Genomic DNA, 15291 nt, shown 5'->3' with positions numbered 1-15291 from the left:
ATGATGAGGTTATGGACCTAGTTTTTGGTGATGAGGAGTGCCTTTTAAGCACAAGGTTTGATGTGGCAGAGTTTAAGGCATCCACTATTATTGAGATGAGGGATCATCTGTGCATGGAGAACAAATGGCAAGAATTTTATTCTTCTCTCCCACATACAAAAGCTTTATAATTTAAGGGAGGATTATTGCCTCACAATTATAGCAGATGGTTGTGAAGCTGCCAAGGGTATACTCGATGTGGAAAATGAACATAAAGAGGAGTTTCTGAAGTTGGACAACACTGAGGTGATAGAGAACTTCATTGAAGCCCCTAGAGCCATGTCATTATGCTTTGACAAAGCCAAGGAGACTGAATCTTCTCTTCCCCACAGAGCTAGAATTTCAAAGTCTTCAAGAGGAGTTGGGAATTATTGAAATGGGAAGAGAGCCCTTGCCCACCCTTGATCAAGGAAATGAAGAAGGCTCCATCAACCTTTAGGATGCATCCAAGTTGAAGAGGATGAGAACCAGAAGGTAATTTATCTGTTCTTGAGTGAGTGAATTTATGTGATTTATGGTATTGATTGAATTTATGTGAAATCTAAATTCTTTGTTCAATGCAGATTGAGCTTGATGATGCTGATGGTTTCCTTGGACGTGGAGGTGCTGCCCGTGCAAGAGTTGGCCAAGATGCTGCTCTTGCACACTACATCCCATCTATTGACAAATAAATATTTATTGTCTACCACAACAAATATTCTAGTGATGCTGAAATTCCACTTCACACTCAAGGCACTTTCTAGATATACGGGCTATTCTTTTATCCCTTACAATACACATAAGGTCATGTTGATAGAGAAGTATACTACTATTCGTATCTTTGGATACGGTACAGGATTTTGGCCTTCCAGAACCAAATACTTCCTCTGTTATGCTAGCTATGCTCTAGGTGCCAGACTAGAAGATGTAAATGCACTCAAGGGTTATAGTCGCAAAGTTTTTGTGTTATAGAGGAAAAATGCCTAGTGAAGAGGAAGAGCAAGTAGAGAAGAGACTTGAGAGCAATTAATTATCTTGTCATTGTAAATATTTGGGTATATCTTTTATGTAATGAAATGATGTGATTAAGTTTTAATTACAAGTCTATATTAAGCAAAAATGTTTACGACACTTCAAAATGTTATCAATTTTGCATACAAAATTTTGTTACACTAAATCCAAATTCTTCCTTCTCATCTTCTCTTGATGATCTCCATGCCGCATGACGTGTTGGTCTTGTGCCATCTTTCCACTTCAGTGATCTCCTCATTTTGGCTTGATTTCGTGTTGCCTTTGCTAAATCACTCGTACGGGCCTTTTCCATTGATAGTTTTCGCCCAAAAGTATATCTGTAGATCCAATTAAACATTTCTTTGAGGTAATTTGTATGACTCTTTCCTCCTCCATGTTGGGTGTTTTTGAAATATACTCCTCTAGCTCGGTAGTGAGATTTTTCCATTCCTTGGGTGCTCCACATGTCAAGAGAACCATATTCATTCATGAAGTATGCACCATGAGCATACAAAATGTGCTGCAGAAGAAAACATGACCAATTCAGAAGCTATACTTCATAATCATTTCAAATTGATGAGTAGAAAGAAACTCATGTTTACCATGTATAATGCGTAATGTTTAGTATCACCCCATGTATCGACCATGTCTTTTATAAAATTTTGAAGCTTTTCTTGAAATTTTTGGTGCTCCTCTACAGTTGTCGTGCTTTTGGTCATTAATTTAACCATCTTATTGAAGTTTGACCAAACCTCCTCATGTAGAACTACAAGGCTCGGATTGGTGCAGTCAAATGTTGTACATTTACACAAATCCTTCCACAAGTCCTAAGACTTTGAGTTCTTTACTTTTTCTGGCCTCTCTAGAAAATGTCTTGCCTTATATCCATTCATTGACACCTGCTAGGCCACTTCATGATTTATGCTAGAGGTCTTGTTAACAGTAATTTGCACATTGCCGCCATGGCACCCAATTGAGTTGAGTAGCTCCTCTAGTTTTTGAAGAACTTCATGTTGTCTTTCCTTGCCTTGCATAGTAAATGCATAATCAACGTGACACTTAAGCAGACGATCAAACACACGCATGAATGCAAAGTACAATTTAGTGGACATTCTTGAGTTTGAAATGAATAACAGGATTCCATTCGGGTTCTCTCAAATGCCTGTTTGGCTCAGCTAGCATTTTAGCAGACAAAACACCACCAACCCAATTGCCTACATTATCATCCACTGTATCATTCTCATCATCTTGATTCTCTAGCTTTCTCTTCCTTCCTGCCTTCTTCTGTTTCTTTTCTCTCACCATTATCATGCACCATGGACAAGGATTTGGGATGTTAGCACCTTGTGGACACCCAAGAAGGCACTTTATTATCTTCAAGTCACCTCCTAAATGCCAGTCTATTGTATAAGTGTCCTTACCCTCCACTTCTAATTTTTTTCCTTTAATATGTGCTTTAATGACATTGGTAATCCATGGTATCCTATCAAACATCCAAGCCAGCATTTCATGTGTTTGCTTCGGTACTTCAAATGCCCCAAGCCACTATATCTCTCTCTAAGATTGGACACTAAAAGAGGGAAAACTTGACTTACAAACCCTCTCCCTATTGCTCGTCTGATTGTTTGGGTTTTCATTAGAACCTTCCAAAGGTAACTCAGTCTCCTCAGTCATGTTGATCTCACTCTTTGCATATGTCATTGCCTCATTCATAAGTGTGATACTCATTCATTCTAACCTCTTGCCTTTCACAATCTGACACTCATCCACTTTCAACACAAAACTTACCTTATCACCTTGCATGACAAACAAAAGTAGATAAGTTTTAGTACTTAAAAGATTTTTCTATTAGCTCGCAAAGAATGTAAAAAATTACTTACATTGTTTAGGTAGTCCATAGAATAAGATCATAGATCTCTGATGAAGACGTTGTAGATCAATAAATATATTGTTGAACTCATTGTGGGGATACATGATCTTACCATTTGTGCCTCGCTTTTCCCCCATGCTCCAATGGTTAATGTATCATTGATGCAATAGTATTCTCCAATTTTGTGTTGCACATCATCATTGCATGTCCTATTTGCTAATGTTATCTTTCTAGGGACAAGAAAAATATTCCTTGTGATGCCTTGTTTGCGGAGTGTATCTTTTAGCAATTGATGGAGGTCTTGATATCCTTTTGTGTTAATGCCCACCTCATTGCATGCATTCTGAACCTCCTCAATGCTTAGAAGATTGGTAATGTCATCCATTATCTCATTTGCGAGTACCTGGCATATCTTCTTTTGGCATGGGTCTTGAATAATGAAAAGAATGTCACGCCTCCTCACATAACTATGTAATATTTCTCCAAAATCTTGAGGACCATTATCACCACATGCTTTTTTCAAAAAGTTCCTATCACAAACCAATAAAGATTACCAAAAACACCTTAATCTATTGCTTATAACAACCATAACAACCAAAAAAAAAGTTCCTATCCTCACAAACCAATAAAGATTACCAAAAACACCTTAATCTATTACTTATAACAACCAAAAATACCTTAATCAAAATTACTTGCAACAATAATAGCCAAAGAACAAAAAATAAACCATGTTGCATGGATTCTTTGCTTGCGAGCACCACCAACTACGAGTTTTTGACTGTTATTGATTGTCCTCTTTCGCTCTCTTGCTCCCACGGGGGTGCTCTTCATGCGAGAGATTGTTCCTTGTAGCTTCATAACGTGAGCCTCTTTCTCTTTGTCTCTTTTCTCTAGCTCTACAATATTATTTTGTGCATCTTGTAATGCATGTTGCGCACTACTCAAAGTGCTTTGTAAGCTTTGTGTTTGTGTGAGTGGAGGAATTGGACTCTCCATGCATCACGCATGCTTAACCTTCTACAATACCCAAGCAGCCCATTCTCACCCTCTCCAACAAACTGAATAAATGAAGGAAGATCAGTGAAGGGTGGAGGACAATGCGAAGAAGGATCATTAGGATATAAATATCCATCAACCTGAAGATCCACATTAGTCCGACCCTGTTGTCTTCTTGCATGCTTCTCATGTGCATTCTCACTTAAGAAAGAACTGGCTAGGGCTAGCTTTGTGGTTGCCCTTGTGGGGCTGGCCTTGCCCAATGTTGGCCTATTTGGTTGAGCTTATTTTCTACTAGCTAACTGACTACTAGGAATCTTGCTGGTGCTAGTTGGGTACCCTTACATTACAACACATCGGGAGTGTAGCAGCGTTTTTGGAAGAAAAATATCAGGGGTTTTCATGATGCTCAGCAGCGATATATTGCTGCCCCGCAGCTCGCTTTTTCGCTGCTCATCAGCGTCTAATAGCATCGAAAAGACGCTGCTATACTGTAAAAATATCCCGCTTCTTTTGTGAACGCGTAGTTTTATCTTTTTTGAATATAATAAACTTGTACTCTAAGTTTTTTTTTATGTTTTTGCCTTGTCTATCACTTCTACCTCTCCTACCGTATCCTCCTCAAGCTCAAGCAAGGTATGTATACTGTTTTCCTTCATTTCCTATGCAAACAAGATTTTCATTAAAGCTTTCTTGTGAGTATTTCCCTTCTCTTTCTTCTCTTTTAAGTTTTTCTTTTCTTCTTTTTTCCTTCTCATTAAAGCTTAACCCTAACCCTAGCTTCTACATAGAAACCCTAATAAAGAGATTTGATAGAGAGCTCTCCATCAAATCAAGTTCTCTATTATGTTTTCTATTTAGAAGCTAGGGTTAGGGTTAAGCTATAATGAGAAGGGAAAAAGAAAGATTTAATTAATTAGGAAAAAAAATTCATTAAGATTTCTATTAAGATTAGGGTTTTGTATATGCTTTCTATTAGGGTTAAGATTAGGGTTACTTATACTTTTTTTCTTTATTTGGTTTGATTTTGTAGGTTATCCACACATACAAGCCCCATAAGGTAAGAGATCTCTCCCTTTTATGCTTGCTCTCTTATGCTTTTACATGTTATAGGGTTTGTAAGTTTTAGGAATTGTTGTTTTTTCTCCACTACATGGATAGCATAGCTCCTCTCTAGAGGTGGCCATATGCCTTAGCCTCATGTATGAGGCTAGTGCATAAAGCTTATGCATTAGCCTTATGCATAAGCCTCATACATAAGGGTAGTGCATAAATCTCATGCATAAGACTTATGCATTACCAAATGTATAAGCCTCATGCATAAGGATTATACATAAGGTTTATGCATGAGACTTTTGCATAAAGCCTCATGCATAAGCCTCGTTTATAAAGCTTATGCATTAACGATAAGCCTCTATGTATAGCCTTATACATAAGCTTATGCATGAGGCTTATGTATTAGCCGTATGTATAAGCATCATGTATAAAGCCATATGCATAAGCCATGTATAAAGCCATATGCACAAGTCTTATGTATAAAGCTTATGCATATGGCTAATGCATAAGCTGGATACATAAGCTTTATGCATGAAGTTTTATCCATAAGCCTCACGCATAACCAACATACATGAGGCTTATGTATAAGCTATGAATGCGTAGCCTCATGCAAGCTATGAATGCTATGCATAAGCCTTATGCATTAGGCGAGTGATACCTATGCATGCACGTAGCTACCAGAATGCACTGGAAGCTCCCATTACATGCTGGGTGCTACTGGTGCATGTGCCAGTACCTACCTAAGCATGTCGGGTAGCTTCCTATGCATGCCAGTAGCAACCTACGCATGTCGGTGGCAACCTACGCATGCCAGTAGCTTCCAACGCATGTCGATAGCAACCAACGCATGCCAGTAGAAACCAACACATGCCGGTAGCAACCAATGCATGTCGGTAGCTTCATGTGCATGCCGATAGCTCTACCAATGCATGCCGGTAGCAACCTATGCATGCCAGTAGCTTCCTATGCATATCAGTAAAGCCAATGCATGCCAGTAGCTTCCTATGTATGCCGGTAGGTAGCTACGCATGCTGGTAGCTACCTATGTATGCCGGTAGCAACCAACGCATGCATAGAAAGCTACCGGCATGCATTGGTTGCTACCGGCATGCATTGGTTGCTACTGTGCATGCCGGAAGCTACCGGCATGCATAGGAAGCTACCGGCATGCATAGGAATCTACCGGCATGCGTAGGTTGCTATACGGCATGCATCGAAAGCTACGGGCATCATGCATAGGAAGCTACCAACATGTGTCGATTGCTACCAGCATGCGTTGGTTGCTACGGGCATGCTTCGGTAGCACTCTATGCAGCCAGTAGATTCCTACGCATGTCAGTAGAAAGCAACCTACGCATGTCAGTAGCAACCTACGCATGCCGATAGCTTCCTATGCATACCGGTAGCAACCAATGAATGCCAGTAGCTTCCTATGCATAAGAGTTTTAAGTATTTATGTTTTTTCTTTGGATAGATGGCAAATAACTTGAGGCGTGATGTTACACATGAAGAAGGAGTCGATATCCCGACGACAATATTGTAAGTATATATTAGCCTCACATTGTATCTTATCTTTTAATTAAAGAAGGTTATCTTAAATAACAACTTTCTAAAATGTTCACTTATTTGTACAACTGCAGCTTGAAGCAGCGGACAGCCCCCCTATGCAAGAAGAATTATTACAACGGGGTTTGCAAGCTCTATTTGATAGGGTGCAAGCTGAAGGATGGATTGTTATTACTGGAGGAGATGTTTGGCAATCATGGCAAGTAAGTACATTCTTAAACCCTAAACCAGTTTTATTATGTTTTAGGATCATATAACTCGAAACAGTGGTACAAACGTAGCTACTGATAGCAATGGAAATGTGAGAAGCGAAGGGGCTGGAGCCGCAAGGAACAATACCAATCGCACAACATGAGATCTAGATAGCCCCTAGCTCCATAGGTTTTTATTACGCTTTATCTTGTATATGAGTTTTTTTAACATACACTCATGTAATCCGCTATGTATTGTAATTGATTTTTGACATTCCTAAAACCATGGTTTACAAATGTCTTTTGTTTTTGTTATTTGTAAGTTTTACATTACACTTGTTCATGATGTGAAGTTATGTTAGTTTTATTGTGTCTACATCAGGAAAAAAAAAGAGTTGGGGCAAACTGGGGAGTCTGTGCAGACTCCCTAGTCTGCCCCAGCTTTTTTTAATTATGCAGTACATTCGCTGCTCATTAGCAACGAAACTAGCAGCGTTATTTTGCTGCTAAGCAATGAAAAAGTGCTGCTAGTTTCACTACTGTGAGCAACGAACCTGTTGCAGCAAAAATAGCAGCGTGTTTATAGCGATATAGGTTTGATATCTCCGCACCCTTCTAGTTATAAAAGCATTGCTATTTTCGTTGCTAAACCCTCATTCTGTTATAGTATCTAGTGTCAATAGTCATCAAAGATATAGATGGATAACTTCTACATCCCTATCTTGAAAATTATCTATACTACTAGGTTTTTCATGGTAACAAGATAAGGTGTCTAGAACTGTAGAGATAGTCGTGAAGCCTCTTTCTCTTAAGATCAATCATGAACCAATGTAATGTCTAGAACTATAGAGATAGTCGTGAAGCCTCTTGCTCTTAACATCAATTATGACTTGATGTAGGGTCTACATTGTGTCACTAACATATGGATTGGCTTTGTTTTACCCAAATCTGAGCCTCTACATGCTATCTTGTGGTAACCCCCCTTCCCATTTTAAATGCCATCCTTAGTATGTCTTCTACATATTCTTATGGTGGTGGAAAATCCCTCTATATTAGGGTTTGGTGTTTCAATGCCCCACATGGTTGGGGCTATGTGAATTCCAATGGCACTATTCTAATGACACTTCTCCTATGCCGCCCTAGATTTTGAGGCTACAACCTTGCGGCATAATGGAGGGCACATCATGCGATTGCTCTTATGGAACCCTTGGGTTTGAGGTAGGCTATGTCATTGGCTCTTTCCCCTTCCTTGAGTTCCCTATTCCTTATCCTAATGGTAGCGAAAGAGGAACTAAAACTTGGTTCCATGGTGAAGAAGCTTCCATAGTGGGCTCCTTGAGAAGGTGGGACTCTTGTGCTAATTTAAAGTGCGCATGCATAAGACATTTTATGAGAATAAAGAAGAGGATTGAACAATCAAAAGTAAACAAATTATAAATATTAAAAGGGTACTTTTGGAGTAGCTGAGGTGCATATTGATTTGACACAAGTTAGGAAAATAGAAGATGCCCACCAATCTAGATAATATATATGACACAAGTTAAAACATCTAAGATGCCAACCAATCTAGATGCAAAGATGCAAATACACAAAATGGGCTCCAATCTAAGATGCCAACTAGTCTAGATGCAAAGATGTAGAGACACAGTACGGGCTTCAATCTAAGATGTCAGCAAGTCTTGATGCAGAGACACAACTGAGAGAATGCACAAATACTCACAATGCACGAGAAGTTTCTACGTTATTCAAGAGGGGGAGAGAAAAGAACTTTAAAAGAAATGGTGCAAGATGCATGGGATCCTTGTAGATCATATGATGCTATGTAGCAAGACTTTCAAATGGAAATTATAATAGTTACAACTTGAGTGGGTCATCTTTACATATATTAGTTGGAGAGCACTCTTTGTTCCAATGAAAAAAAAATGTTTATTTCAAGACTTCCACAAAAGAAATGTTTTTCCCCACAAAAAAAATGAGTGTTTTTGTTGGGACCAATAACTATACATATATATATATATATATCCACTTTAAATCGAGATCCTTTATACGGCCGTGGGTGTTATCGCCGAAAGACCAAATATTTTAAGCAAGGCCAACAACAAAATGGGCACTAATTTCTAAACGTGTTTACAACTGAGGATAGAATTCGAGGTGGCATTTTTAAATTGGCCGATGAACGTGCAGATTTGGAAGTTGCAACGTCCAAAAGAGGCCCTTTGACTTCTCAGACTCTCGATCCAATTACAAAATTCAAAAAATGCGAAAATATATATTAAATCGCATACACATTTTGGTTTTTGAACTTTATGAAAAACGGATATTGGAAAGCGGTATTTTCGGGGTACTTTTTCTGAGCGTGTAATATTATATTAATATATATTATTTGGCCTGTGTACCCTATTTTATGTAAGTTGCAACTTGCTACCGGACAAGTTGTGTGTGTGCAAGTGGACGAGGAGGCAAGTGGGCAAGTGGATGATAATGCCAACGTACACATGCCGATCTCGTGGCCCGTCGGATTCTTTGAACAGAGGGGCGTTGGAGGATGCGGCCCACCTTTTAACCATGTGAAACCTCTCCATCCAACAAGCGCAGCAGGGGCGTCATCCCAGAGACTAGTCACCAGACGCCACCCGTTGTTGGTATTTCAATGCCTCTCTCTTGCTTCCTTGCAACTTCGATAGGAAATGTTCAGAGTTCGTGCTTTGCTACCTGTATCATGTATGTGTGTGTATCATTGTGCTCTTCAGCTTTCATTTCCTTGACACTCTGAGAGTATGTAAACTCATGTAGAAGAAAAGGCTGTTGTTTCTCGTGAGTGAGCGCTCTTGCAGCTTTCACCAGATCCGATAGAGAGGTTGATGCCGCTCAATATAGATAGCGCTTGTAGCGATGAACAGTTGGGTGCAGCTTAATAGAGTTGTCTTCGTGCTGTCGACACGTTTTGATTGAACCTTAGTTGAGGGTGCACCGAGTCTTACAGACTGGAGGTGAGGTGCGTGCAGGAAAAAGCCGGCTGATCTAATTATGGAGATGATTACTAATCAGTGAAGGTCATTTGTTTATCTGCTGATATAATTGCTTTGTCTGCCAAGATCTGCAGAATGAAGGAGATGAGTCGGAACGTGCCGCATCAATGCCTTTCTCAAGAGGAATATTCTTACATGGAGGGGTTCATACAGAGCCAGCACACACACAACGCAGGAGATGGAGAGTGCACGTCTATGGTGCTTCAGCGCGTAAAAGCTCCGATTGACGTGGTATGGGCTGTGGTGCGACGATTCGACCAGCCGCAGTCGTATAAGAATTTTGTGAAGAGCTGCCAGATGAAGGGGCCAGATGGCATAAAAGTAGGGAGCATCAGGGAAGTGAGGGTGGTGTCGGGCCTGCCGGCAAGCTTCAGCACGGAGAGGTTGGAGATGCTGGACGATGAGAATCACGTGCTGAGCTTTCGGATATTGGGAGGGGAGCACAGGCTTCACAACTACAGGTCCACCACATCTCTGTACCAGTTTGGGGATGGTCCCGATGGCCCCGCGTGGACGGTCGTGATTGAATCCTACGTCGTCGACGTACCCGAGGGTAACACTGAAGAGGACACCACGACCTTCGTGGACACCCTGGTGAGATGCAACCTGCAATCTCTTGCTCGTCTGTCGGAGCGCCTGGCTCTGTCAGAGGAGAAGCCGCCCTTGCCAAGGCCTTAGTGTTTCCTTTACTGTATCGAGAGAACAGCCCTTGGGCTGCTGCTTGCTTTGTGTGAGGAAAGGGGGTTTCTGCTTTGCAGCTACCCATTGTAGCAGATGCGCACAGAAAGGTCTCGTTTACAATCTTTTGCAAGAGTTCGGAGGTCTCATGACTGTAAGTGGTTTTGCTTAGCCTGAATCAGGACACCTACGTCTAGCTCAAATATTCTTCTTGTGTATTTGACATTGCGGCGTAGTTCTTTATATTGATGGACGATGTTTAAGTTTAAAGCTTATCTGATATTCTGTTAAGAACTTCGCCAGTTAACATTTCTTATTCGTTTTTCTTATGGGTTCAGTCGTTCAACCATCCGGTGAGCTGTTTCCACTGAATATGGTGCAAGTTGCAACTGCATATGGTAGGTTCCAGATGGTCTTTCTTTGTAGCTAGTTGCTATGAAATATATCTGAATCTTCATTCAAATGTCTTCTGGTCTGATTTGTGTCCTGCAACTTGGGAGTTGTTAACGTATTGCAAACTACAACCACTTGTGTAAGAACTCAACGTCAAGTGCTTTCCTTTGAATCATATTGGAGACCACAATACCCGCTCTTTACATGTGCAAGATCACCACGGGACTGTCTAACTGCTTTCATTTCCGTACACGTGTAAGACCACAACGTCGACTGCTTTAGTTTGCATGTGTATGATGCTGTCGATGCAGGCTGGTCTAGTATTATTGCTTAATGGAGATCAACAATCGAACAGAGATCTTTTGTGAAGTCTAGGCCAACCCCTGTGATGGGGATACCTGCTTTCCACATGGTAACGTAGACAGGCACTCCAGATGGCCCTTGTAAAGAACGGGGGCTCATTCGTAGAGGTCTTTCATGGCGATACGTGTGAAGGAGGGGGTTTATCGAGCTCTCTTTTAGGGTTGGGTGGCTCGCTGTGTTGGCGATGCATGTGACGACCCCGCGATTTTTGTGGGGCTCGTTGCATCATCCGATGAGAGCTCATGTAGTGACTGTTGGTGCGCGGCTCTAAAGCCAGGCACTCTGCTTGAACCTTCGAAAGAGTTATAGAGGCGTGATACGAAGCGTGTGCCCGACATATTGTGGTGAAAAGAAAGCGCCCGTTGTCTAGGGAAGCAGACGCCTGCCTTGATTAAATCCCACAACTGTCGGGAGCTGGGGAGTAAACAACAGTATTATGTGTATGTTGTGAAGTGGTTACACTATTTCAACATCTAGAGAGAGATCTTGTGGGGTTGATTGGTCAAAACACTCTGAAGGCAGTCGGAAATTTTCACACGTATTACTGCCATTGTGAATATGGGGTAGCACCGTAGCAGTTTGGACAACATCATCTTCTTCCTCTTCATTTTCTCCTTCATTCTATATTACATAAGATCAAGTTCTCTATATAACAATATAATGATGCTTAGTATATTTACTTATATGGATGGCAGCATAGTTTAACTGACTCCACTTTGGTCTAGCCACTCGAATGTGCTGGAGATGCCATGGTGATATGGGCGAAGTTCTACTCCTCATGAGTAGGCGAGCCACCTATAATATGCTTGCTTGCATTCAAACACACATACAAGGAAGACATGTAATAATCTTAAAGCATAGAGAGAACCCATTAGAAAGGGAATATAACTTGTCAAGTATTTGAATACTTATAAAATGTGAAAATATGATGGTCTTCCACCCGACTGAAGATATGAAGCCCTAGCCTTCTTCCAATCTTTGGCCTTCTTCCAATCTTTGGATAAGCAAGCGTACAGCTCCGACTAGCCATTCTTTTTAGCGAGGATGTTTCCTAGCACGTGTTCATCCTTACATGCGATGCAACATCTTTGTCTCATTGAAGGCGATGTGCAGGATGGGAAAATCAAGTTCCAATGTAATATATTGTTTCTTTCTTGCATCTTGAGTTCACTAAATCCATACCCCAAATGTCCTTAAACTCTTCATAAGATGATGCATGCGCGCTATCACTTGCTTCCCTTGCAGCCTTCGCTGTTACTCCCATCATTCCTCCTTACATTGTAAAGACTGAGGCATTGGGGTCGCTTTGGTCTATTTGGTGTTGAAAAAATATGTGCCTACATATATATACCTCTGTGGGTTATGATCGGAGGGAGAATTTGACAAGATTGTATTACCATCCTCAAAGTAGGAGCCACCAGATTGACGACGATACGAGCTAGACATGCAAACTAGACGAGACATAGGCAGTTGTAGTAGGGTTGGCATAACTTGCACGAGATGCTTCAATGCCCTTGTAGGGAGTGGAACTGCTTGCAGGAGTAGATCCCCCAAGCATTGGAGTGCTTAATGTAGGAGTGGAGCCGTGCATGGGACTGCCCTGCATAGGTGTGGGATGTTCTCTCGACTAAATTCACGGCCAATTGTGAGAGGCTCTCCATGATTGGTGATGGAGACAGACCAGACCGTGAACAATGTCTATAGGAGGAGATCTCTGTATATATATCTTCCCACAACATACAACATGATGTGCATCAATATCCACACTTTGTGCATTAGTACAAGACCGGGTGCGCATTTGTAGAGCTCTATGCGTAAGAGTTCAAACTTCAACTTCTAAGTGTAGGAGCTCAAAGAGCACATAAAGCTATGCATGCTCTCGCGTTTAAAGCTTTAGTGGCTTAAGAGCTATGCATGCTTTTAAGTTAATCAATATTGTGCTTATATGCATGGATAAAGCTTTATGCATGTATAGGGCTTACAAAGAGCTCTATGCAAGCTTATGTATAGATCTCTTCCCATGCATAAGATTTACAGTCATGCATAAGAGCTCAATGTAAGCTTCCATAGAGCTCCATGCCCGCTTATATGCATGCATAGAGGTTACATAGAGCTCTATGCAAATCTTACATGCATAGAACTTATATGCATGCATTAGAGTTCTACCGAAGCTTACATAGAGCTGTATGCAGCCTTACATGCATGCTTAGAGCTCTATGCAAGCTTAGATGGATGCATAGAGCTTTATGCAAAAAGGAGCGTACTCTGACGAGGGTTACCCAAGGATTCTAGAGTTGTGAGATAGGGGGCTAATGACTATAGGTTTTGCATTTTCTCTTTGACCATCACAGGAAATGTGGATTGCATGTGCTAAATTAACTAGAAGAGAGAGAGTACCATCTCGTGGCTAAATTAAGAAGACAATGAGTACCTCTACACAAGATGAGCTCGTAGTTGGAGGTATTTACTTGCTTGAATGGAAAGCTTTATGCATTATGCTCTATGCATAGGCATAAAGCTTATTATCTTATACAAAACTTTATGAATTATTTTATGCCTAACTTTATGCATAGTCTTATGCTTTATGCACAAAAAGCCTTGCATGCTCTTAAGCTTAAGCCTTATGCATAAAGGTTATATGCATAGGCCGCACATGAAATGGAGTGATCATAAAGTTGAGATTTGGGACAATCATCCTGGATTAATACAAGATTAAAGAGATAATATCATACAATAACCATGATGCTCAAGTAGTTTAGCCTTTCACCAAAGAATGGAAATAGCCTTCCATAAGCTAAGGTATGAAAGCCATGACACTTCCCAAGAGTCAAGATGACCTAATGTCAAAAGATGTTAAAAGATACAATAGTGGTCGATGAGTCCTCTTTTATACTTGAGCCCATGACCATGGTCCTAGACCTAATCTAAAGTTGTTTCTTCATTACAAACCATCTCTTACTATAATGATTCCATCCTCGAAATCAAAGGGTGGTCATGAAAAAATCAAACATATACAAAAGGCTATATATGGAAGCTAGAATTCATGACCAAGTGTCACCCATCGTAGAGAACCAATACCAATACATGAATATCTTGACTCCCAGGAACAAATGAAAAAGATAAAGGAATCTCGTGGATGATGAGGTTAGTCGGCTATCCTCTAGGATCAAATGAAAAAGATAGGAGTATCGCCCCGCAGATGAGGTGATTCATATAAGTGTGAGTGCATAGATGAAATGTGAATCCAAACCATGTAGACTTCAAAGTAATGGCTCTCGAACCGCTTGGACAAATGGAAAATGTAGAGAGCCAACGTCAGTGACGTGGTTGACCAATCCTCCTAGATCAAATGGATACCCACCCATGTTAATGACGTAACTTGCTATATATCCACCTAAGTCAAATGGATAGCCAAAGTGTAGACCATCCAACCATGGAACAAATGTTTGATCAACCACTTGGATCGAGAAGGAAGTATCCAAGATCCTCATCGAAGGTGAAATGACTACCAGAAATACCATCAAATCCATGGCCCAAATAACTGCTCAAGTGAAAATGCGTGTAAATCCACATAATGCGCCACACAATCAAATACCATGCATCCCAAATGACAAACTGCATTCAAAACTAAATTTCCTGGCTCCAAAGAAAATATGATCGTCGTCGACACCCGTAGAGGAGCCAAAAGAACATATCTCAAGGTCGGCATCATGCGAGGGTAAGAGTGAACCAATGCTATCATCCCATGTAGCATCACTTGAAAAGTCAAAGACATGATCCACTACATCAATAGGTATATGGGCATGAGCCAAACCATGCACTATCTCCTCATGTGCAAAACCCTCTATGTGTGTATGATGATCGAGGATATCAATATAATCATCAACATCATCATAGTCATCATTGAAAATGAAGAGGTATCCTCACATAAATGGTATCATCTCCTAAATCATCATCTATGGCATCCCCAAGGCCTCCAAAGGTCATCCTCATATAATGGTCTATCTCCATCAATGATACCCCTATGTGACTTACATCCCATGATAAATCTATCTCCAACAATAAAGGATCTAAGGAGATGTCTAGATTAAATGCAAATCTCTCAAGATCTTTGCCATAT

At 40.7% G+C, this 15291-nt stretch overlaps 1 protein-coding gene across 5 annotated transcripts; it reads left to right on the top strand.

The window, feature by feature from the left end:
• Nucleotides 1–9391: 9391 nt before the first annotated feature.
• Nucleotides 9392–10878, top strand: LOC147628006 (abscisic acid receptor PYL11-like). 5 transcript variants are annotated; one of them, XR_015268364.1, is made up of 3 exons: nt 9395–9703; nt 9812–10569; nt 10754–10878. XR_015268364.1 is itself a non-coding variant. In XM_086814977.1 (2 exons), the coding sequence occupies exon 2, from the start codon at nt 9813–9815 to the stop codon at nt 10413–10415; it is 603 nt and encodes a 200-aa protein (XP_086671103.1). In that variant the 5' UTR covers nt 9392–9703; nt 9804–9812; the 3' UTR covers nt 10416–10618. The 5 variants fall into 5 exon arrangements, 4 of the variants coding, with proteins under 4 accessions (XP_086671103.1, XP_086671105.1, XP_086671104.1 ...); XM_086814977.1 differs by lacking the exon at nt 10754–10878 and having other exon boundaries at nt 9392–9703; nt 9804–10618; XM_086814979.1 differs by lacking the exon at nt 10754–10878 and having other exon boundaries at nt 9393–9698; nt 9812–10618.
• The last annotated feature ends 4413 nt before the right edge of the window (nt 10879–15291 follow it).

Source organism: Cibotium barometz, chromosome 20 (assembly GCF_041138505.1).
Source record: "Cibotium barometz isolate CiBa-2024 chromosome 20, ASM4113850v1, whole genome shotgun sequence".
Taxonomy (NCBI): domain Eukaryota; kingdom Viridiplantae; phylum Streptophyta; class Polypodiopsida; order Cyatheales; family Cibotiaceae; genus Cibotium; species Cibotium barometz.
This window is presented reverse-complemented; position numbering and strand designations above follow the sequence as displayed.